Below are 22,949 nucleotides of genomic sequence, written 5' to 3' on the forward strand. Positions count from 1 at the left end.
ACGCAGCATAATTTTTATGATTTTATTTAATCATCTGGATATCTGTACAAAAGTTTAACATTCACCTTCTGCTACCATTTCTGTCAAGCCGTTTTATGCATACGCAGCGTTTGATTGGAAATTAATGTACTTCTGGTGACCGAAAACGCAAGAACACTGTCGGTGTTTCAATTCTCTCATTGACTCCTCAAACCCCGGTATGGTCTGTTTCGCAAGCATTCCCGGAAATCTCGCGATGTTGTGCCTCTGAGTTTTTGAAACTCTGTGGTATGATACCCTTCACACGCATGCGCGTACCTTCTATTGCATTGGAGGCTCATTTGAAAACATTAGCCGCGACTAGCAATGTTTGTTTTGGTTAGCAAGCAATTCGAGTGATATAAACCCATCATTATACTCGAGGAACGACAGTCAACATTCATGGGTGAGCTCAAGGAAATTGATGGCTTTGTTGTAATGTGCACAGGGACACTAACGTTAATAGAGCTACTGAAACTAGCCGGTCTGAGCAGCTAACATGGCTAGCTAGCAAATGCTATGGCATTATATTTTTAAGGCTTTGCTAGCCTTGATCTTCTGTCTTGGCTAACATTCCAGGAACATCTACTAGCCAACATCGACCGGCTAAATGTAGCTACCTTCCCCCTGCGAAGCCGTCCTTACCCTATCCTGGGGCGCATTCAGCAGGACACGACGTTTTGAAACGTTCAGATATAAATTACCTAGATGGAACAAACCTCCATCTCTGACAATGAGAACGTTTTACGTACTGAACATGGCCCCGCACACCTCCGGAGGTAGCAGCCAGCATTGTGCGTTTTACTTGACCTTATTGTGTTTCTGTTTAGAGGACCACAGCGTGGATGACGACAACTCCAGCATCCGGTCATCCTCCCCGGCGAACTCTCCTGTCATGGACCGTAACCCCTCACCACCCCCGGACAGAGAGGGGGAGCAGGGCGGGGAAGAGGTGGACGCTATAGGGGAGACAGTTTATAGCAAACACTGGCTGTTCAGCACCTTTACCCGTCTGATTCAGGTAGGCAACCGGTTAAGATTCAGGTAGGCAACCGGTTAAGATTCAGGTAGGCAACCGGTTATGTTTCAGGTAGGCAACCGGTTAAGATTCAGGTAGGCAACCGGTTAAGATTCAGGTAGGCAACCGGTTACCGGTTAAGATTCAGGTAGGAAACCGGTACATTGTTGCAATACAGTATTACTTGTTGCTGATCAAATACCAACTGAAGTATATGAAGTATACCTTCATGACTCATGAGACAACTCCTCTAGGCTATTGAAGTCTAGAAAGGGTTATGGTGAGGATGCGTTTTCCATCATATAATGCATTATGTCCAGCACTCTTTTTTTGTTGTTGTTGCTCATTACAGAAAGTGCTCTTCCATCTTGTACATTTTATTGTTAATATGCAGAACATATTTTGTCATCTTGTGTTCAAAATGCATCGTTGATCATCGTTGTTGTTGTTGTTATGTCCTTCAGATTGTGTCGGAGCAGAACATGGGAGACTCTGATGCCCAGATGCAGCTACCAGAGGAAGATGAGGATGAGCTGTGTAAGATCTGGGATATGGCCATGGATAAGGTGTGTGTCTCTCTCTTCAATTCAAAAGGGCTTTATTGGCATGGGAAACATGTTTTACATTGACAAAGCAAGTTAAATAAACAATCAGAAATGAACAGTAAACATTACAATCACAAAAGTTTCAAAATAATGTTATATTTTTGGCTATGTACAGTGTAACAATGTGCAAATAGTCTCTCTCTCTCTCTCTCTCTCTCTCTGTGTCTCTGTCTCTCTCTCTGTGTCTCTATCTCTCTCTGTCTCTGTCTCTCTCTCTGTCTCTGTCTGTCTCTCTCTGTCTCTCTCTCTCTTTCTCTCTCTCTGTCTCTGTCTCTCTCTCTGTCTCTGTCTCTGTCTGTCTCTCTCTGTCTCTCTCGCTCTGTCTGTCTCTCCTCTCTCTCTCTCTGTCTGTCTCTCCTCTCTCTCTCTCTCTCTCTCAAATGTCTATTTACATCTGGAATATATACAGTGTCTTCTGAAAGTATTCAGACCCTTTAAATTCTTCCACATTTTGTTAGGTTACAGCCTTATTCTAAAATCAATCTGCACACAATACCCCATAAAGACAAAGAAAAAACAGTTTAAGACATTTTTGCTAATTTATTAAAAATTAAACACTGAAATATCACATTTACATAAGTATTCAGACCCTTTACTGAGTACTTAAAAGCACCTTTGGCAGTGATTATAGCCTCTTCTTGGGTATGACACTACAAGCTTGAAACACCTGTATTTGGGGGAGTTTCTCCCATTCTTCTCTGCAGATCCTCTCAAGCTCTGTCAGGTTGGATTGGGAGTGTCGCTGCACAGCTATTTTCAGGTCTTTCCAGAGATGTTCGATCGGGTTCAAATCCGGGCTGGACTCAACGACATTCAGAGACTTGTCCCGAAGCCACTCCTGCGTTGTCTTGGCTGTGTGCTTAGGGTCGTTGTCCTGTGGGAAGGTGAACCTTCGCCCCAGTCTGAGGTCCTGAGCGCTCTGGAGCAAGTTTTCATCAAGGATCTCTCTGTACCTTACTCCGTTCTTCTTTCCCTCGATCCTGACTAGTCTCCCTGTGGCTGAAAAACTTTCTCACAGCTTGATACTGCCACCACCATGCTTCACCTTAGGCAGGGTGCCAGGTTTCCTCCAGACGTGCCACTTGGCATTCAGGCCAAAGGGTTCAATCTTGGTTTCATTAAACCAGATGATCTTGTTTCTCATGGTCACAGAGTCCTTTAGGTGCCTTTTTGCAAACTCCAAGCGGGCTGTCATATGCCTTTTACTGAGGAGTGGCTTCTGTCTGGCCACTCTACTATAAAGGCCTGATTGGTGGAGTGCTGGAAGGTTCCCCCATCTCCACAGAGGAACTTTGGAGCTCTGTCAGAGTGACAATCAGGTTCTTGGTCACCTCCCTGACCAAGGCCCTTTTCCCCCCAATTGCTCAGTTTGGCCGGGCAGCTCTAGGAAGAGTCTTGGTGTTTCCAAACTTCTTCCATTTAAGAATGATGGAGGCCACTCTGTTCTTGGGAACCTTCAATGCTGCAGAAATTGTTTGGTGTCCTTCCCCAGACCTGTGCCTCGACACACTTGCAACCTTTCGGTTACTAGTCCAACGTTCTAACCACTAGGCTACCCTGCTGCTGTAAAAGAGCACGTGTTCCTAATGTTTGTATACTCTGTGTGTATATTCTGTATACTCAGTGTGTATATATTCGGGGCGGCAGGGTAGCCTAGTGGTTAGAGCATTGGGCTGGTAACCGGAAGGTTGCAAGTTTAAATCCCCGAGCTGACAAGGTACAAATCTGTCGTTCTGCCCCTGAACAGGCAGTTAACCCACTGTTCCTAGGCCGTCATTGAAAAGAAGAATTTGTTCTTTAACTGACTTGCCTAGTTAAATAAAGGTACAATTAAATGTTTTGTTTTTTTTAATTCTGTATACAGAGATGTTTAAATAAATACCAGGAGTATGATAACTAGTTTATGTTGTCACGAGTCGGCTGTAAAAATGTAACTTTTATGTTACAAATGTTTTTGATGTAATGTGAAATTTGATGGGTTATAATATGACCCTGTCTGCCTGTCTCTCTGTAGGACGTGGCTGGTTTCTTACAGGAGTTCAAAGCTGCAGATATCCTCCTGGGAGTGATCACTAAGTCTCGATGCCCTCGTCTCACTGTGAGTGACCTGTTTTAGTGTTCTAGTTTACCTTGTGTGTGTTGTACTCTATTATAAAACGGGGTGGTTCGACCCCCCCCCCCTGAATTCTGATTTGGCTGGCTGCTGTGGTATATCAGACCGTATATCACAAATATGACAAAAACATATATTTTTACTACTCTAATTACGTTGGTAACCAGTTTATAAAAGCAATATGGCACCTCAGGGGTTTGTGGTATATGGCCATTATAAACTGGGTGGTTCGACTTCCGGAATTCTGATTTTAGCTGACAGCTGTGGTATATCAGACCGTATACCAACGGGTATGACAAAGCAATAAGGCACCTCGGGGGTTTGTGGTATACGATGGTAGATATCACCATATATCACCCCCCCCCCCCCCCCCCCCCGGGCCATATTGCTTAATCAGTCCACCATCTAGTCTTTGAAATGCAATATTAATATGAATAATAATATAAATGAATATTCCTTTTCCCCCTGTTGTAACCCACCCAGCAACATTTTAAATTGGCACAACATCATGTTGCCATGGTGTCTTGTTGATGTTTTCCCTTGTCCTCTCGCCCCAGGAGATATGTGTGGGGATCCTGGGTAACATAGCCTGCTTCCCTGACACTTGTCTGACCCTCAGCCAGAACAACGACCTAGGGTAGGTGGAGATGGCCATTTACTAAAAACCCCTTTCACACTGTCATGACAGCCTGAACAGTACTGTGTTGACTCTGATATGTACAGCACCGTTCCAACTCACGGTGGGCATTAACTGTTTATCCGGTGTAATTCTGTTTCTCTCCACAGGGCGGTGCTGTTGCTCCTTCTTGGAGACACTGATCCCCCTACACTGCTGGAGACAACCAGGTGAGAATACCCTGAAAAGGCTAGAAAATCCTTCATTGTCTGTTGTCAAATAAGAGGAAGAAGTACAATGATTTATATAGTTTTTTTTTTTAATAGAGAGATGTAACTCTACGCAAATGAACTGAGCATGGTTTCCCTAAAGCATCTTAAGGCTAAGATCGTCGTTCGAACCTTCGTAGGAGCGTTGTTAAATCTCCGAGTTGTTTCTCAAAACCATCGACGCGTTCGTTATTTGCCAACTGCTTGTGACCGCTCGTAGAACCGCTAAGTGCGACATTAGAATATATATAAATATTATTTTTTTTACAGTTCCACCTCACTTTATACACAAAAGATCCTCCGCTAAACATAGAATCGAGCTGTCTATCTGTCTCTGTGACCTCCGATAACTTGGGAATGAAGTTGACTACAAAGTTTCCAATGTTGTTGCAATTTTTAAATACATGCTTCAAATGAAAACCAAGATGATTATATACAAAATATATACATTAGTCCTATAGGTATTTGTATATAATGTATATACACAATATATATAGGTATTTGTATATACATTATATACAAAATATATATAGGTATTTGTTGGTGTTTTTATTAGGATCCACCACATTAGCTGTTGTGAAAGCGTCAGCGACTCTTCCTTGGGGTTCCACACAAAACATAATGTACAGAACATTTAATGGACAAGAAGAGCTCGAGGACAGAACCACCTCAATTTGGCTGCATAGTTCTGTATAGTTGAATCATATTGAAATTCATTACATTTTCAGTCCAATTTTAGTTCTATTTTTCCTAATTGTAGGCTACATTGTCTGTAAAAAAAAAAAAATTTGGCCTCAATATATTTCATGATGTGTTACAACATGTGCCAGATCTGTGATTTAGTGTATTATTATAGAGTAGGACTAAGCATTATAATAAGCCGGCTCAATATTTTCAGCTGTAGGTGGTAATATGAGCTGATCTGTCGTCAGTATTGTGGAATACTTCTAATGTTAAGGTCAGATTTGAATGGAGAATGCTGATCTGAGAGCCTTGTCAGGCTTTAAATTAAATTTTTTTAATTGAACCTTTATTTAACTAGGAAGTCAGTTAAGAACAGATTCTTATTTACAATGACGGCCTACACCGGCCAAACCCAGACAACTCTTTGCCAATTGTGCGCCGCCCTATGTGATTCCCAATCACGGCCGGTTGTGATACAGCCTGGCTTTGGACCAGGGTGTCTGTAGTGACGCCTCAAGCACTGAGATGCAGTGCCTTAGACTTCTGCGCCACTCGGGAGCCCCCTTTTTCGTTCCATCCTGTCAGTATTCAACACATGCTCCAACGACACACTTGGCCAACGTTTAAAAAAATAATAATTATGCGAGGTGTTTTTGCAAACGCGTGTTATATTTTCGGCCGTTGTAGGAACGATGCATCGTCAAAACACTCGTATGCCTAAGTTCCTATCTGGAAATCATGCCCAGGTCTTGTCAAAGTCTTCTATTGCCTTTAGACTGCGGTTTTTGTTGATATCTCGTTAGTGATTGGTGCGAATGTCTTTTTGTCCAGACTGCTGCTGACCTGTGTGTCCCAGAGCGATGTGTCTTCTCTGTGGCTGGAGAGGGTACGACAGCAGACCTCTGTGTGCTCCAGCCTCTGCTTCATCATGTGCAGCTCCACCAACAGTAGGTCCTTCATATGTTACAACAACTCAATGTGATGAAAGATGTTTTCTTTCCAATCTACTGGGAATCATTTGTTTACATACCCTACATTATTCATCTCATATGTATACGTATATACTGTACTCTATATCGTCTACTGCATCTTTATGTAATACATGTACCACTAGCCACTTTAAACTATGTCACTTTGTTTACATACCCTACATTACTCATCTCATATGTATATACTGTACTCTATACCATCTACTGCATCTTGCCTATGCCGTTCTGTACCATCCCTCATTCATATATCTTTATGTACATATTCTTTATCCCTTTACACTTGTGTGTATAAGGTAGTAGTTGTGGAATTGTTAGTTAGATTACTTGTTGGTTATTACTGCATTGTCGGAACTAGAAGCACAAGCATTTCGCTACACTCGCATTAACATCTGCTAACCATGTGTATGTGACCAATAAAATTTGATTTGATATGTCAAATGTGAGGTATATTGATTTAGAACATGTTCGAAGATTCATCCACCCAGGGACTCATCTATGAACAATGAGGAATATACATCGTCAGTCACCGGTTTTATTAGGAAACGTGTTCATGATGTTGTACCCACAATAACAATCAGACATACCCCCAACCAAAACCTCTGGATGAACGGAGGAATCCGTACTATGCTTAGAGCCCATTCTGCAGCATTCTATGTCAGCGGAACAAACCCCGGCGACTCTTTGGCACACAACGCCATGCAAGGCAAGCACTTACGAGCTCCGCAAAATCCATTAGGGACGCAAAAAAAGACTATGCAGTCTCAAACTTGAATCGATATTCGACAAGTCAGACTTGCGTCACTTGTGGCAAGGACTACAGGCTATCACAAACTACAGAAGGCACATCCAGCTGCCTGGTGTCCACCGAAGCCTCCGTCCCGGACGGGCTTAACACATTCTATGCTCGCTTCGAGGCAGACAATACCGAGCCATCCAGGAGGACTCTCGCTGTTCCGGAAGACCAGGTGCTTTCGCTCTCCAAGGCTGACATGAAGACATCTCTGAGGGACTATTTGGGGCGACAGGGTAGCCTAGTGGTTAGAGCATTGGACTAGTAACCGGAAGGTTGCTAGATTGAATCCCGGAGCTGACAAGGTAAAAATCTGTTGTTCTTTCCCTGAACAAGGCAGATAACCCACTTGGCTGTGTTAGGCATTTGTTCTTAACTGACTTGCCTAGCTATAACATTATTTTAAATGTTTTAAATAATTTAAGTTCACAAAGCTAGCATGCCACATCCAGGCCAGCATGCCACATCAAGGCCAGCATGCCACATCCAGGCCAGCATGCCAGGCACACTGGCCCCACTCCAATGAGCCCAATGCTGCAACAGATCCACGAAAGATGCCATTTCCATCACTATTCACACGGCCCGCACACAACAGGAGCACCGATGTACAGTTGAAATCGGGAAGCTTACATACATCTTAGCCAAATACTTTTAAAATCAGTTTTCAGAATTCCTGACATTTAATCCTAGTAAAAATTCCCTGCCTTAGGTCAGTTAGGAACACCCAACGATCGCATGTCTTTGCACAACATCACGGTTGTAGGCCTGATAACCAACAACGACGAGGAGTCAGACTATAGGAAGGAGATAAGTGAACCGGCGTTGTTTTCCTGGCACCACAATCTCCTTCTCAACGTCAGCAAAACAAAGGAGTTGATTTATTGACTTCAGGAAGCAGAAGACTGGGAACCCTTATCCACATCAACTGGACTGTAGTAAAGAGAGTCATTTTTGGGGTGTTTTCCGTTCTGTTCCCTGAACAAGTTACAACCCCTGATATTTGCGCATGTTTGTTTTGTTAGAAAGAGGATAGACCGTAAGAGGCGGCACTGACCTCTGGGTCACCCAGGCCTGATTATTCTTGAAGGGGCTTCTGGGTTTTTCCCATTTTTTTTTTTCTTCATAAGAACAAATATACATATTTGATGAAACTGTTGAGTGAGACCCACTGTTTACTTTTCATTCAATGTGTGTGTGTGTGTGTGTGTGTGTGTGTGTGTGTGTGTGTGTGGTTGTGTAGTGGACCTGCTGGTGAAGGTGGGGGAGCTGGTTGACAAGCTGTTTGACTTGGATGAAGAGTTGATGAAGACCTGGGTCACAGCTGGATCTCAGCCCAGTGACGAGGAAGAAGAGGAGGAGGGGGAGAGACGTCTGGACGTGGCCTCCTCGCTCCTCGAGGCTGCCAAGCAGCTAAGGTAAAGATTTTGTTTCTGCTAATATTATAATGTAATAATAATATTATCTTCGCAGGTATTGGTAAAAAAAAAACAGCTCTCTGTTAGAACCACTTTGATGGAGGTATCAGTAAGAGCAAGCTTGTAAACCTCATGACATCATGTTTTCAGCAGACCAGCCACTGGGTGGTGGCATTCTGATATGACAAGCAACATGTGGGGCTATCCTTGTGTTTTCACAGGTCAGAGGGTTTTATGAGGGGCTATCCTTGTGTTTCCACAGGTCAGAGAGTCCAGAGGGTTTTATGTGGGGCTATCCTCGTGTTTCCACAGGTCAGAGGGTTTTATGTGGGGCTATCCTCGTGTTTCCACAGGTCAGAGGGTTTTATGTGGGGCTATCCTTGTGTTTCCACAGGTCAGAGAGTCCAGAGGGTTTTATGAGGGGCTATCCTCGTGTTTCCACAGGTGAGAGGGTTTTATGAGGGGCTATCCTCGTGTTTCCACAGGTCAGAGAGTCCAGAGGGTTTTATGAGGGGCTATCCTCGTGTTTCCACAGGTCAGAGGGTTTTATGAGGGGCTATCCTTGTGTTTCCACAGGTCAGAGAGTCCAGAGGGTTTTATGAGGGGCTATCCTCGTGTTTCCACAGGTGAGAGGGTTTTATGAGGGGCTATCCTTGTGTTTCCACAGGTCAGAGAGTCCAGAGGGTTTTATGAGGGGCTATCCTCGTGTTTCCACAGGTCAGAGGGTTTTATGAGGGGCTATCCTTGTGTTTCCACAGGTCAGAGAGTCCAGAGGGTTTTATGAGGGGCTGTACTTGTGTTTCCACAGGTCAGAGGGTTTTATGAGGGGCTGTCCTCGTGTTTCCACAGATCAGAGAGTCCAGAGGGTTTAGAGGTGTACCTGCATGCCCTCCAGCTCCTCACCACTATCCATCATGGGATTCAGACACTGGGTGAGACTTTAATATATTTCTATCTAGCTGTGGGTTTTTTTTTATCCTGAGAGCTGAAGTTAGTAAGATTTCCACTCTATTCATTACTCATAGCAAGTAAAGTTGACTAAGTTGACATGAAATATAACTCAGTCCCTTGTCTCCAGCTGTTGCAGGTGGGACGGGCCAGGCTCTATGGACCTTCCTGTGTGAGGTAGTGTGTGAGGACCTGTGTCAGCCAGATGACCCTCCGTTTGTTCTCCAGGAACAGAAGGGGTTACTGGTCCATGCTCTGGCTGTCCTGTCAGTCCTGTATGCGTGTCAGAACCAGGAAGCAGAGCACAGCGAAGCAGACACGCGTAAGAGACCACCTGGATTTCACTTTAGTCTCTGACACCGTCTCTCTCTGTCTTGTCCCGTGAGGAACGAGAGATGGTTTCTGATGTTGTTACTGCTTAATCACGAGACGTAAAGCCTAATTTCTTCTTCTTCCACTAACTGATCGTCTAACCAAAATCAACGGAAGTCACTGTAACCTGAAAGTGAAAACATTATAAGGCAAAATGAATGTTTTTTTAATTTTTTTAATTTAATCCCAGAGTATCTGAAAGTCTCTGTTCTCCAGTTTTGCCTCTAGTTGGGAGCATGTTGAGGGTGCTGCAGTACCATAGAGAGGTCAGTTCAGGACACGGACAGAAGGAGAAGGAGGAGGAGGAGGAGGAGAAGGTGGATGAGCAGCTCCAGGCTCTGATCCAGACAACGGTCGAGTTCCTCTCTGACATCATCACTGACCTCACCAAGGTAACGCAGCCGCTGGAACTGTCAATCAAAAAAAAAAAAACGGTCACCGTTTCCTATGATGTTACTTCATCTCTAAACCAAAATAAGTTTATGACATTTTTTTATATTTTTTATATATATATGTATATATATTGTATGTTTATAACCTATATTTATTTTATTCATTTAAACTTTTTTATTTAACGAGGCAAGTCGGTTTAAGAACAAATTGTTCTTTACAATGACGTGTGTGTGTGTGTGTGTGATCCCTAGGACGCGGTGTGCGAGTTGGTGACGAGAGGTTACCTAACAGAAAAGACGTGTCTGTCAGCAGTAGGCTCTCTGCTCCCCCAGTTCAGCCCGGCCGTAAGTTCTCCCTCTTTATAATGTGCACGTGATATCCATCGTGTCTGTCAAACAGAGGCTCCTATATATAGATGTCAGTGGGGACATTGTGGTGGCTGGGATACTCAATCAGGTCAATAAGAGTTTATTTCCAGTTTTACATGTTGTCTTTGTCTGTGATGTCACTTGTTCTCTGGAAACATGGTTTCCACCACGCCCTCACACTTCCTCCCGGTGTGAGTGGATGTTGTCATAACCAAGCCTAAATCACCTGTAGAGGTACAACACCTGGTCTTCATGTTGTCATAACCAAGCCTCTGTATAGGTACAACACCTGGTCTTCATGTTGTCATAACCAAGCCTATGTCACCTGTAGAGAGAGGTACAACCCTGGTCTTCATGTTGTCATAACCAAGCCTACGTCACCTGTAGAGGTACAACACATGGTCTTCATGTTGTCATAACCAAGCCTCTGTAGAGGTACAACACCTGGTCTTCATGTTGTCATAACCAACCCTCTGTAGAGGTACAACACCTGGTCTTCATGTTGTCATAACCAAGCCTACATCACCTGTATAGGTACAACACCTGGTCTTCATGTTGTCATAACCAACCCTCTGTAGAGGTACAACACCTGGTCTTCATGTTGTCATAACCAACCCTCTGTAGAGGTACAACACCTGGTCTTCATGTTGTCATAACCAACCCTCTGTAGAGGTACAACACCTGGTCTTCATGTTGTCATAACCAAGCCTACATCACCTGTATAGGTACAACACCTGGTCTTCATGTTGTCATAACCAACCCTCTGTAGAGGTACAACACCTGGTCTTCATGTTGTCATAACCAACCCTCTGTAGAGGTACAACACCTGGTCTTCATGTTGTCATAACCAAGCCTACATCACCTGTAGAGGTACAACACCTGGTCTTCATGTTGTCATAACCAACCCTCTGTAGAGGTACAACACCTGGTCTTCATGTTGTCATAACCAACGCTCTGTAGAGGTACAACACCTGGTCTTCATGTTGTCATAACCAACGCTCTGTAGAGGTACAACACCTGGTCTTCATGTTGTCATAACCAACCCTCTGTAGAGGTACAACACCTGGTCTTCATGTTGTCATAACCAACGCTCTGTAGAGGTACAACACCTGGACTTCATGTTGTCATAACCAACCCTCTGTAGAGGTACAACACCTGGTCTTCATGTTGTCATAACCAACGCTCTGTAGAGGTACAACACCTGGTCTTCATGTTGTCATAACCAACCCTCTGTATAGGTACAACACCTGGTCTTCATGTTGTCATAACCAACCCTCTGTAGAGGTACAACACCTGGTCTTCATGTTGTCATAACCAAGCCTACATCACCTGTAGAGGTACAACACCTGGTCTTCATGTTGTCATAACCAACCCTCTGTAGAGGTACAACACCTGGTCTTCATGTTGTCATAACCAAGCCTAAATCACCTGTAGAGGTACAACACCTGGACTTCATGTTGTCATAACCAACCCTCTGTAGAGGTACAACACCTGGTCTTCATGTTGTCATAACCAACCCTCTGTAGAGGTACAACACCTGGTCTTCATGTTGTCATAACCAACCCTCTGTAGAGGTACAACACCTGGTCTTCATGTTGTCATAACCAACCCTCTGTATAGGTACAACACCTGGTCTTCATGTTGTCATAACCAACGCTCTGTAGAGGTACAACACCTGGTCTTCATGTTGTCATAACCAACCCTCTGTAGAGGTACAACACCTGGTCTTCATGTTGTCATAACCAACCCTCTGTAGAGGTACAACACCTGGTCTTCATGTTGTCATAACCAAGCCTACATCACCTGTAGAGGTACAACACATGGTCTTCATGTTGTCATAACCAACCCTCTGTAGAGGTACAACACCTGGTCTTCATGTTGTCATAACCAACCCTCTGTAGAGGTACAACACCTGGTCTTCATGTTGTCATAACCAAGCCTAAATCACCTGTAGAGGTACAACACCTGGTCTTCATGTTGTCATAACCAACCCTCTGTAGAGGTACAACACCTGGTCTTCATGTTGTCATAACCAAGCCTACATCACCTGTAGAGGTACAACACCTGGTCTTCATGTTGTCATAACCAACCCTCTGTAGAGGTACAACACCTGGTCTTCATGTTGTCATAACCAAGCCTAAATCACCTGTAGAGGTACAACACCTGGACTTCATGTTGTCATAACCAACCCTCTGTAGAGGTACAACACCTGGTCTTCATGTTGTCATAACCAACCCTCTGTAGAGGTACAACACCTGGTCTTCATGTTGTCATAACCAACCCTCTGTAGAGGTACAACACCTGGTCTTCATGTTGTCATAACCAACCCTCTGTATAGGTACAACACCTGGTCTTCATGTTGTCATAACCAACGCTCTGTAGAGGTACAACACCTGGTCTTCATGTTGTCATAACCAACCCTCTGTAGAGGTACAACACCTGGTCTTCATGTTGTCATAACCAAGCCTACATCACCTGTAGAGGTACAACACATGGTCTTCATGTTGTCATAACCAACCCTCTGTAGAGGTACAACACCTGGTCTTCATGTTGTCATAACCAACCCTCTGTAGAGGTACAACACCTGGTCTTCATGTTGTCATAACCAACCCTCTGTAGAGGTACAACACCTGGTCTTCATGTTGTCATAACCAACCCTCTGTAGAGGTACAACACCTGGTCTTCATGTTGTCATAACCAAGCCTACATCACCTGTAGAGGTACAACACATGGTCTTCATGTTGTCATAACCAACCCTCTGTAGAGGTACAACACCTGGTCTTCATGTTGTCATAACCAACCCTCTGTAGAGGTACAACACCTGGTCTTCATGTTGTCATAACCAAGCCTAAATCACCTGTAGAGGTACAACACATGGTCTTCATGTTGTCATAACCAAGCCTCTGTAGAGGTACAACACCTGGTCTTCATGTTGTCATAACCAACCCTCTGTAGAGGTACAACACCTGGTCTTCATGTTGTCATAACCAACCCTCTGTAGAGGTACAACACCTGGTCTTCATGTTGTCATAACCAACCCTCTGTAGAGGTACAACACCTGGTCTTCATGTTGTCATAACCAACCCTCTGTAGAGGTACAACACCTGGTCTTCATGTTGTCATAACCAACCCTCTGTAGAGGTACAACACCTGGTCTTCATGTTGTCATAACCAACCCTCTGTATAGGTACAACACCTGGTCTTCATGTTGTCATAACCAAGCCTCTGTAGAGGTACAACACCTGGTCTTCATGTTGTCATAACCAACCCTCTGTATAGGTACAACACCTGGTCTTCATGTTGTCATAACCAACCCTCTGTATAGGTACAACACCTGGTCTTCATGTTGTCATAACCAACCCTCTGTAGAGGTACAACACCTGGTCTTCATGTTGTCATAACCAACCCTCTGTAGAGGTACAACACCTGGTCTTCATGTTGTCATAACCAACCCTCTGTATAGGTACAACACCTGGTCTTCATGTTGTCATAACCAACCCTCTGTAGAGGTACAACACCTGGTCTTCATGTTGTCATAACCAACCCTCTGTAGAGGTACAATACCTGGTCTTCATGTAGTCATAACCAACCCCCTGTAGAGGTACAACAACTGGTCTTCATGTTGTCATAACCAAGCCTACGTCACCTGTATAGGTACAACACCTGGTCTTCATGTTGTCGGAGGCTGATCCCCAGCTGGCAGACACCGTGAGAAAGGAATTTCCCGTCTCCCTCAGCCCAAGCTGATCCACGAGCCCTCCTCTTCCTTCTCCAGACTTAAGGTATCCACAGTGGATCCTGTTATATCCATGGAGTACCACACTGGGCATACAGAGAGGTTGTATACCAATACCAATACACTTGGACTGTACTGTGAAAAACATGAAATGGTGTCCACTGTTTTAATGTTTTGTTTTTTTAGATCATGGTCTATAAAAATGGAATGGGGGGGGGGGGGGGAAAGAAGAAGATAAAACACCAATTATTTGTTTGTTTAACTTGTTTAAAATAAAACGGTATTGTTATTTGATATCATGTTTTAAAGACGTAGTATCTCTTATGTGGCTAAAAAGGATCATTACATTGTATGTTCCAATGTGGTCCTACTGTATTATTCAGTGTCGGGTTGCAAAATGATGCTAACGTTCCCGGGTAATTCCAGAAATCCTGGTTGGAGGCTCCGGATTTCCTGCTTAATCCCTCCTGATTCCAGGGAACCTCCATCCGGGATTTCTGGGAAAACATGGTAATTTTTGGGGGAAAGTTATCACCATTTGCATTCATGTTTCTGTCAGTCTGTAGACAAGGAGAGCTTTTTCCAACTCATAACAGATAATTGAATGGACTTTTATTCACCCAGTCAACTTGTTGCTGTTTTTAATAAAGATATTAAATATTCACGTGACCATTTTGTATCAGCAGATTTGGACGATCAGCAGGTATGTTTCCATTAACTTTTTTTGTAGACATTTAGGAAGTTCGCAAAGGAAATAGATTTGACATTTGCCTGCTGGGGTGTGTTTCAATGTAACTGTCTTGTCGATTTAATAAACAGCTGTATATAATGACTTCATACCAAAAAAATATATTTATTTTTAAAAACTTTTTCTCAAAAACCTACAAAGTCTAATAAAAAATGAAGTGGTTGAAAGTGTTCCCATCACCGATTTAGGCAAATTGCTCGTTAACAAATTGGCGACAGCCGGTATGCCTCCCAACCTAATTTGTTTCATGTCTTCGGTACCCTGCAAAACCCAGCATGTATAGAATCCAAAAACTTGATTATTATTTGCAACGTTCTAATCATTCTCATGTTCCAACGTATCGCCATGGTGAAATTTGCACTCCTGTAAATCTGAAATAATTGGATGGTGAAACTGGCTTCCGGCCAATCAGAAAAGCAAGTCGAAACGATTCAGCCAATGAGAGTCGGGACTAGGATCCTGCAAGGAAAAATGTGTATAATTGAACAAATTTGATTTAGAATTAAATGTGGAGTTGAGCTTCATAGTTTATTATTAATTATTTGAAGAAGAAAAAAATCATATTTTATTCTAAATTAATTTATTTCCATTGTTTGTCGCAATAAAGAAAGTTTAGACCAAAGTCAAATCCGGCACTGTAGAAAGGATCAAATGTTAGCGATCTTTAAACACGTCTCCTAAATCTGACATTTCCGTAAGATATCGCAGGACTTTTTGGGGGGTGACGTCTCTTGTCAAATAAACCTGGGTCCGTGGAAAGCTGCCTAGACATCAATACATTAGTGTGTACAGGTGTGTGTGTGTGTGTGTGTGTGTGTGTATATATAGGTGTGTTAGTATACAATAGGTGTTTTACCTAATGACATGTGGGTAAGATTTCATGCTGTTTATTAGCTTACTTTCTGTTTGCGTCTTTCCATTCATGCTTTAGGAAACAAGAATAAGAAATAATAGAAATAAAATATAAGAATCACAGAATTACACAGAATTACGTTCAATCTTGTTTTTTCTGAGTGTGAGTTAATATTTTTTTTTAAAGAGAGGGGAAAAACACACTTCATGTGATATTTTGCGAAATTCATATTTATGTTTCAGGAAACAATCACAAAATCGCTGCCAAATGAATATTTATTTTCCCTCGGGTCACTGTACCTGTATTGAGTCCTCCTTTCTTAGCATATGAGCACTGAGAGGCCGGTGATGACGACACAGAGGATGACAATCACTCCATAACGACAGAACTGCATCTAAGGCTCGTCTCTAAGGCTCGTCTCTCAAATAGCACACTATTCCCTATGTAGTGCACTACTTTAGACCACGATCCCGTAGGGTTCTGGCCAAAAAGTAGTGCACTACATTGGGGAATAGTGTGCTATTTAGGATGCAGCCCCCCCACCCCAGATGAAAGGCCCCCTAGTCCTCTCCTAACAATGAACTAATTTGGTTCCCAGAAGCAGGCCCGGACCCTCGCCCACCAGGGTACCAGAGGGACAACCTGCGTACTTCCAGCTCACTGACGGAAGCAGGCAGGGAGGCAGAGTGAATATATAGCAGCTTTTTAATTAGAGCTTTAAAGGGATTTGATATGCAGAATACTCTTTCTAATGGAAATAGGCCTACTGATTGGAGGATAGAGAGGGAGAGAGAAAGAGGGGGAGAGTGATGGGAAGAGAGAGAGAAATGGATAGAGAGGGAGAGAGAAAGAGGGGGAGAGTGATGGGAAGAGATGGATAGAGGGAGAGAGTGATGGGAAGAGAGAGAGAGAAATGGATAGAGAGGGAGAGAGAAAGAGGGGGAGAGAGAAAGAGGGGGAGAGTGATGGGAAGAGATGGATAGAGAGGGAGAGAGAAAGAGGGGGAGAGAGAGAGAGAGATGGATAGACAGGGAGAGAGAAAGGGAGAGAGAAACAGAAAGAGAGGGAGAGAGAGAGAAAGAGGGGGAGAGTGATGGGAAGAGAGAGTTGATATGATGCCCATATGGCCAATCCAAACAGTTCTTCCTGTTTCCTCATAAGGGTAAACTCGGTGGTGCCATACACCAAATATATTAGAGGGGGCACGAAGTATGTTAGGATAATTTTTTTCTAGAGGCATAATCATTATCAAATCAAATTGATTTATATAGCCCTTCGTACATCAGCTGATATCTCAAAGTGCTGTACAGAAACACAGCCTAAAACCCCAAACAGCAAGCAATACAGGTGTAGAAGCACGGTGGCTAGGAAAACCTAACCTAGAAAGGCCAAAACTCAGGAAGAAACCTAGAGAGGAACCAGTCTATGAGAGGTGGCCAGTCCTTTTCTGGCTGTGCTGGGTGGAGATTATAACAGAACATGGCCAAGATGTTCAAATGTTCATAAATGACCAGCATGGTCAAATAATAATAATCACAGTAGTTGTCGAGGGTGCAACAAGTCAGCACCTCAGGAGTGAATGTCAGTTGGCTTTTCATCGCCGATCATTGAGAGTATCTCTACCGCTCCTGCTGTCTCTAGAGAGTTGAAAACAGCAGGTCTGGGACAGGTAGCACGTCCAGTGAACAGGTCAGTGTCTGTTATCAGACACATCCTGTTACTAGACACATCCTGTTATCAGACACATCCTGTTACTAGACACATCCTGTTATCAGACACATCCTGTTACTAGACACATTATGTTATCAGACACATCCTGTTACTAGACACATCCTGTTATCAGACACATCCTGTTACTAGACACATCCTGTTATCAGACACATCCTGTTACTAGACACATTATGTTATCAGACACATCCTGTTACTAGACACATCCTGTTATCAGACACATCCTGTTACTAGACACATTATGTTATCAGACACATCCTGTTACTAGACACATTATGTTATCAGACACATCCTGTTACTAGACACATCCTGTTATCAGACACATCCTGTTACTAGACACATCCTGTTATCAGACACATCCTGTTACTAGACACATCCTGTTATCAGACACATCCTGTTACTAGACACATTATGTTATCAGACACATCCTGTTACTAGACACATCCTGTTATCAGACACATCCTGTTACTAGACACATCCTGTTATCAGACACATCCTGTTACTAGACACATTATGTTATCAGACACATCCTGTTACTAGACACATCCTGTTATCAGACACATCCTGTTACTAGACACATCCTGTTATCAGACACATCCTGTTACTAGACACATCCTGTTATCAGACACATCCTGTTACTAGACACATCCTGTTATCAGACACATCCTGTTATCAGACACATCCTGTTATCAGACACATCCTGTTACTAGACACATCCTGTTATCAGACACATCCTGTTACTAGACACATCCTGTTACTAGACACATCCTGTTATCAGACACATCCTGTTACTAGACACATCCTGTTATCAGACACATCCTGTTACTAGACACATCCTGTTATCAGACACATCCTGTTATCAGACACATCCTGTTACTAGACACATCCTGTTATCAGACACATCCTGTTATCAGACACATCCTGTTATCAGACACATCCTGTTACTAGACACATCCTGTTACTAGACACATCCTGTTATCAGACACATCCTGTTATCAGACACATCCTGTTACTAGACACATCCTGTTACTAGACACATTATGTTATCAGACACATCCTGTTATCAGACACATCCTGTTATCAGACACATCCTGTTATCAGACACATCCTGTTATCAGACACATCCTGTTACTAGACACATCCTGTTATCAGACACATCCTGTTACTAGACACATCCTGTTACTAGACACATCCTGTTATCAGACACATCCTGTTATCAGACACATCCTGTTACTAGACACATCCTGTTATCAGACACATCCTGTTACTAGACACATCCTGTTATCAGACACATCCTGTTATCAGACACATCCTGTTACTAAACACATCCTGTTACTAGACACATCCTGTTATCAGACACATCCTGTTATCAGACACATCCTGTTACTAGACACATCCTGTTACTAGACACATTATGTTATCAGACACATCCTGTTATCAGACACATCCTGTTATCAGACACATCCTGTTATCAGACACATCCTGTTACTAGACACATCCTGTTATCAGACACATCCTGTTATCAGACACATCCTGTTACTAGACACATCCTGTTACTAGACACATCCTGTTATCAGACACATCCTGTTATCAGACACATCCTGTTACTAGACACATCCTGTTATCAGACACATCCTGTTATCAGACACATCCTGTTACTAGACACATCCTGTTATCAGACACATCCTGTTATCAGACACATCCTGTTACTAGACACATCCTGTTACTAGACACATCCTGTTACTAGACACATCCTGTTATCAGACACATCCTGTTATTAGATATATCCTGTTATCAGACACATCCTGTTATCAGACACATCCTGTTATCAGACACATCCTGTTACTAGACACATCCTGTTATCAGACACATCCTGTTATCAGACACATCCTGTTATCAGACACATCCTGTTACTAGACACATCCTGTTATCAGACACATCCTGTTATCAGACACATCCTGTTATCAGACACATCCTGTTATCAGACACATCCTGTTACTAGACACATCCTGTTACTAGACACATTATGTTATCAGACACATCCTGTTATCAGACACATCCTGTTATCAGACACATCCTGTTATCAGACACATCCTGTTATCAGACACATCCTGTTACTAGACACATCCTGTTATCAGACACATCCTGTTACTAGACACATCCTGTTACTAGACACATCCTGTTATCAGACACATCCTGTTATCAGACACATCCTGTTACTAGACACATCCTGTTATCAGACACATCCTGTTACTAGACACATCCTGTTATCAGACACATCCTGTTATCAGACACATCCTGTTACTAAACACATCCTGTTACTAGACACATCCTGTTATCAGACACATCCTGTTATCAGACACATCCTGTTACTAGACACATCCTGTTACTAGACACATTGTTATCAGACACATCCTGTTATCAGACACATCCTGTTATCAGACACATCCTGTTATCAGACACATCCTGTTATCAGACACATCCTGTTATCAGACACATCCTGTTATCAGACACATCCTGTTATCAGACACATCCTGTTACTAGACACATCCTGTTATCAGACACATCCTGTTACTATACACATCCTGTTATCAGACACATCCTGTTACTAGACACATCCTGTTATCAGACACATCCTGTTACTAGACACATCCTGTTATCAGACACATCCTGTTATCAGACACATCCTGTTACTAGACACATCCTGTTATCAGACACATCCTGTTACTAGACACATCCTGTTATCAGACACATCCTGTTACTAGACACATCCTGTTATCAGACACATCCTGTTACTAGACACATCCTGTTATCAGACACATCCTGTTATCAGACACATCCTGTTACTAGACACATCCTGTTATCAGACACATGCTGTTATCAGACACATGCTGTTATCAGACACATCCTGTTATCAGACACATCCTGTTACTAGACACATCCTGTTATCAGACACATCCTGTTATCAGACACATCCTGTTACTAGACACATCCTGTTACTAGACACATCCTGTTATCAGACACATCCTGTTATCAGACACATCCTGTTACTAGACACATCCTGTTACTAGACACATTATGTTATCAGACACATCCTGTTATCAGACACATCCTGTTATCAGACACATCCTGTTATCAGACACATCCTGTTACTAGACACATCCTGTTATCAGACACATCCTGTTATCAGACACATCCTGTTATCAGACACATCCTGTTATCAGACACATCCTGTTGAGTACCAGTGCTAGTTTTGTTTCTTTAATAGACAGTTGTGATATTTTGATGTACTGCTGAGACTACAAATGAAGAGCACTAATACTTGGCTTTTTCCACCAAATCTTACAGGCAAAACGTTGCAAGGTATTCTTTCCTTGGGATTGGCCAGAGGATGTTTCACGTCACATTCAGTTCAGGGTGATTCTCAGATGGTTCCTGCCTAACTGTCAAGTCCATCTCCAGCCTGCCATGTTTAGCTGAGCTCTGATACAACCTGACTCCTAACTCACGGTGCAGTGGAGCTTGAATGGCTGTATGTAGGGAAGGAGACTAATACTTTTTTTTTTCTCTCTCTCTGTCTCTCTCTCTGTCTTTCTCTCTCTCTCTCTGTCTCTCTCTCTCTCTCTCTCTCTCTGTCTCTGTCTCTCTCTGTCTCTCTGTCTCTCTCTCTGTCTTTCTCTGTCTCTGTCTCTCTCTCTCTGTCTCTCTCTCTGTCTTTCTCTCTCTGTCTTTCTCTCTCTCTGTCTCTCTCTCTGTCTTTCTCTGTCTCTGTCTCTCTCTCTCTCTGTCTCTCTCTGTCTCTCTCTCTCTCTCTCTGTTGTTCGTGTGTGTGCATATTTCTAACACTATCCAAAGATGATGGTTGTTACGGGTGAATGATGATGATGATGCTAGCTGTCAATCATCAGTCTGTTGACTTCCGCCCACGATGCCTGCCTGCTGTTCATCTAGTGTACGTCCCAAATGACACCCTATTCCCTATATAGTGCACTACTCTTGACCAGGACCTTATAAAAGTAGTGCACTATATAGGGAATAGGGTGCAATAGGGGTCTAGTGTAGTGCACTATATAGGGAATAGGGTGCAATAGGGGTCTAGTGTAGTGCACTATATAGGGAATAGGGTGCAATAGGGGTCTAGTGTAGTGCACTATATAGGGAATAGGGTGCAATAGGGGTCTAGTGTAGTGCACTATATAGGGAATAGGGTGCAATAGGGGTCTAGTGTAGTGCACTATATAGGGAATAGAGTGCCATTTTGGAAACAGACTTTAAATCTTTCTATTTATGTCTGTTCCACCCGTTCCTATAAAATGTCATGTTTAACCCCATAACAGGCTACTCAAACAGACAGAATATGTCATGGACAGCCCACCGGCAAGGCATGTCTGGAGAATAGATTGGCCTAAAACCAAGGACGAATATGATACCTGTTGCTGGATGCGTGAAGAGGAGGTTATTATAGGATAACTAATTGAGTGAAGAGGAGGTTATTATAGGATAACTAATTGAGTGAAGAGGAGGTTATTATAGGATAACTAATTGAGTGAAGAGGAGGTTATTATAGGATAACTAATTGAGTGAAGAGGAGGTTATTACAGGATAACTAATGGAGTGAAGAGGAGGTTAACACAGGATAACTAATGGAGTGAAGAGAAGGTTATTACAGGATAACTAATGGAGTGAAGAGAAGGTTATTACAGGATAACTAATGTATGGTGCGTCTGTACAGTATGATCAGGTGATGCCCAATTTGGTGTGGGGCCATTCATTTCAACTTCCGGTTCTGTCACCTGTTTCTAAACCGTCTTCTGGGTTCCAAATGGCACCCTATTCCCTATGTAATGCCCGTATGGCTCTGGTTAACTGTAGTGCACTATTTAGGGAGTAGGGTATCATTTGGGACGAAGCCCTAGTCTGTTGAGTGGACCCACCTTGCCCTACAGACATGCCTAGTCTGTTGAGTGGACCCACCTGGTCCTACAGACGGCCCTAGCAGCGCACAATAAAGGAACCCCTGGCTGTGTTTAGTAACTGACTGTAATCAGAGCCCCTTCAAGTCATTTCCTGAGTTCCCTGTCACTCTATCTCCTGTAAACATGATCACAATGAAACTGTCCCCTCGTTGCAGCCCGACGTCATCTGAGAGATACTAACGCTTCCTGGTCCATACAAATGCATGACTTTGTTGTGGCGATAACCAACTATGGAGGGAGGAAGGAAGGAAGGATGTTATAGTGTAGGCTACTTCCTCATCTTAATAAAAAAAATAAGTCATTATTTGGG

The 22,949-nt window shown here is 43.1% G+C and overlaps 1 protein-coding gene across 2 annotated transcripts; it reads left to right on the forward strand.

The window, feature by feature from the left end:
* The first annotated feature begins 271 nt into the window (after window positions 1-271).
* Window positions 272-15,166, forward strand: saal1 (serum amyloid A-like 1). Of its 2 annotated transcripts, none has more exons than XM_036969081.1 (13): window positions 272-424; window positions 849-1,039; window positions 1,501-1,602; window positions 3,656-3,739; window positions 4,312-4,391; window positions 4,541-4,600; window positions 6,155-6,270; window positions 8,343-8,517; window positions 9,367-9,449; window positions 9,596-9,787; window positions 10,054-10,229; window positions 10,482-10,574; window positions 14,253-15,166. In XM_036969081.1, exons 1-13 carry the CDS (start codon window positions 421-423, stop codon window positions 14,343-14,345), a joined length of 1,449 nt encoding a protein of 482 aa, XP_036824976.1. In that variant the 5' UTR covers window positions 272-420; the 3' UTR covers window positions 14,346-15,166. The 2 variants fall into 2 exon arrangements, with proteins under 2 accessions (XP_036824976.1, XP_036824977.1); XM_036969082.1 differs by lacking the exon at window positions 14,253-15,166 and adding an exon at window positions 10,833-10,869.
* Window positions 15,167-22,949: the final 7,783 nt, after the last annotated feature.

This window comes from Oncorhynchus mykiss, chromosome 30 (assembly GCF_013265735.2).
Source record: "Oncorhynchus mykiss isolate Arlee chromosome 30, USDA_OmykA_1.1, whole genome shotgun sequence".
Taxonomy (NCBI): Eukaryota; Metazoa; Chordata; class Actinopteri; order Salmoniformes; family Salmonidae; genus Oncorhynchus; species Oncorhynchus mykiss.

Excerpts from the sequence above, each read along its gene's own strand:
- saal1 (XM_036969081.1), top strand. Across the intron at positions 3,740-4,311 it reads CTCGATGCCCTCGTCTCACT|GAGATATGTGTGGGGATCCT; the intron begins GTGAGTGACCTG and ends CTCTCGCCCCAG. Across the intron at positions 4,601-6,154 it reads ACACTGCTGGAGACAACCAG|ACTGCTGCTGACCTGTGTGT; the intron begins GTGAGAATACCC and ends CTTTTTGTCCAG.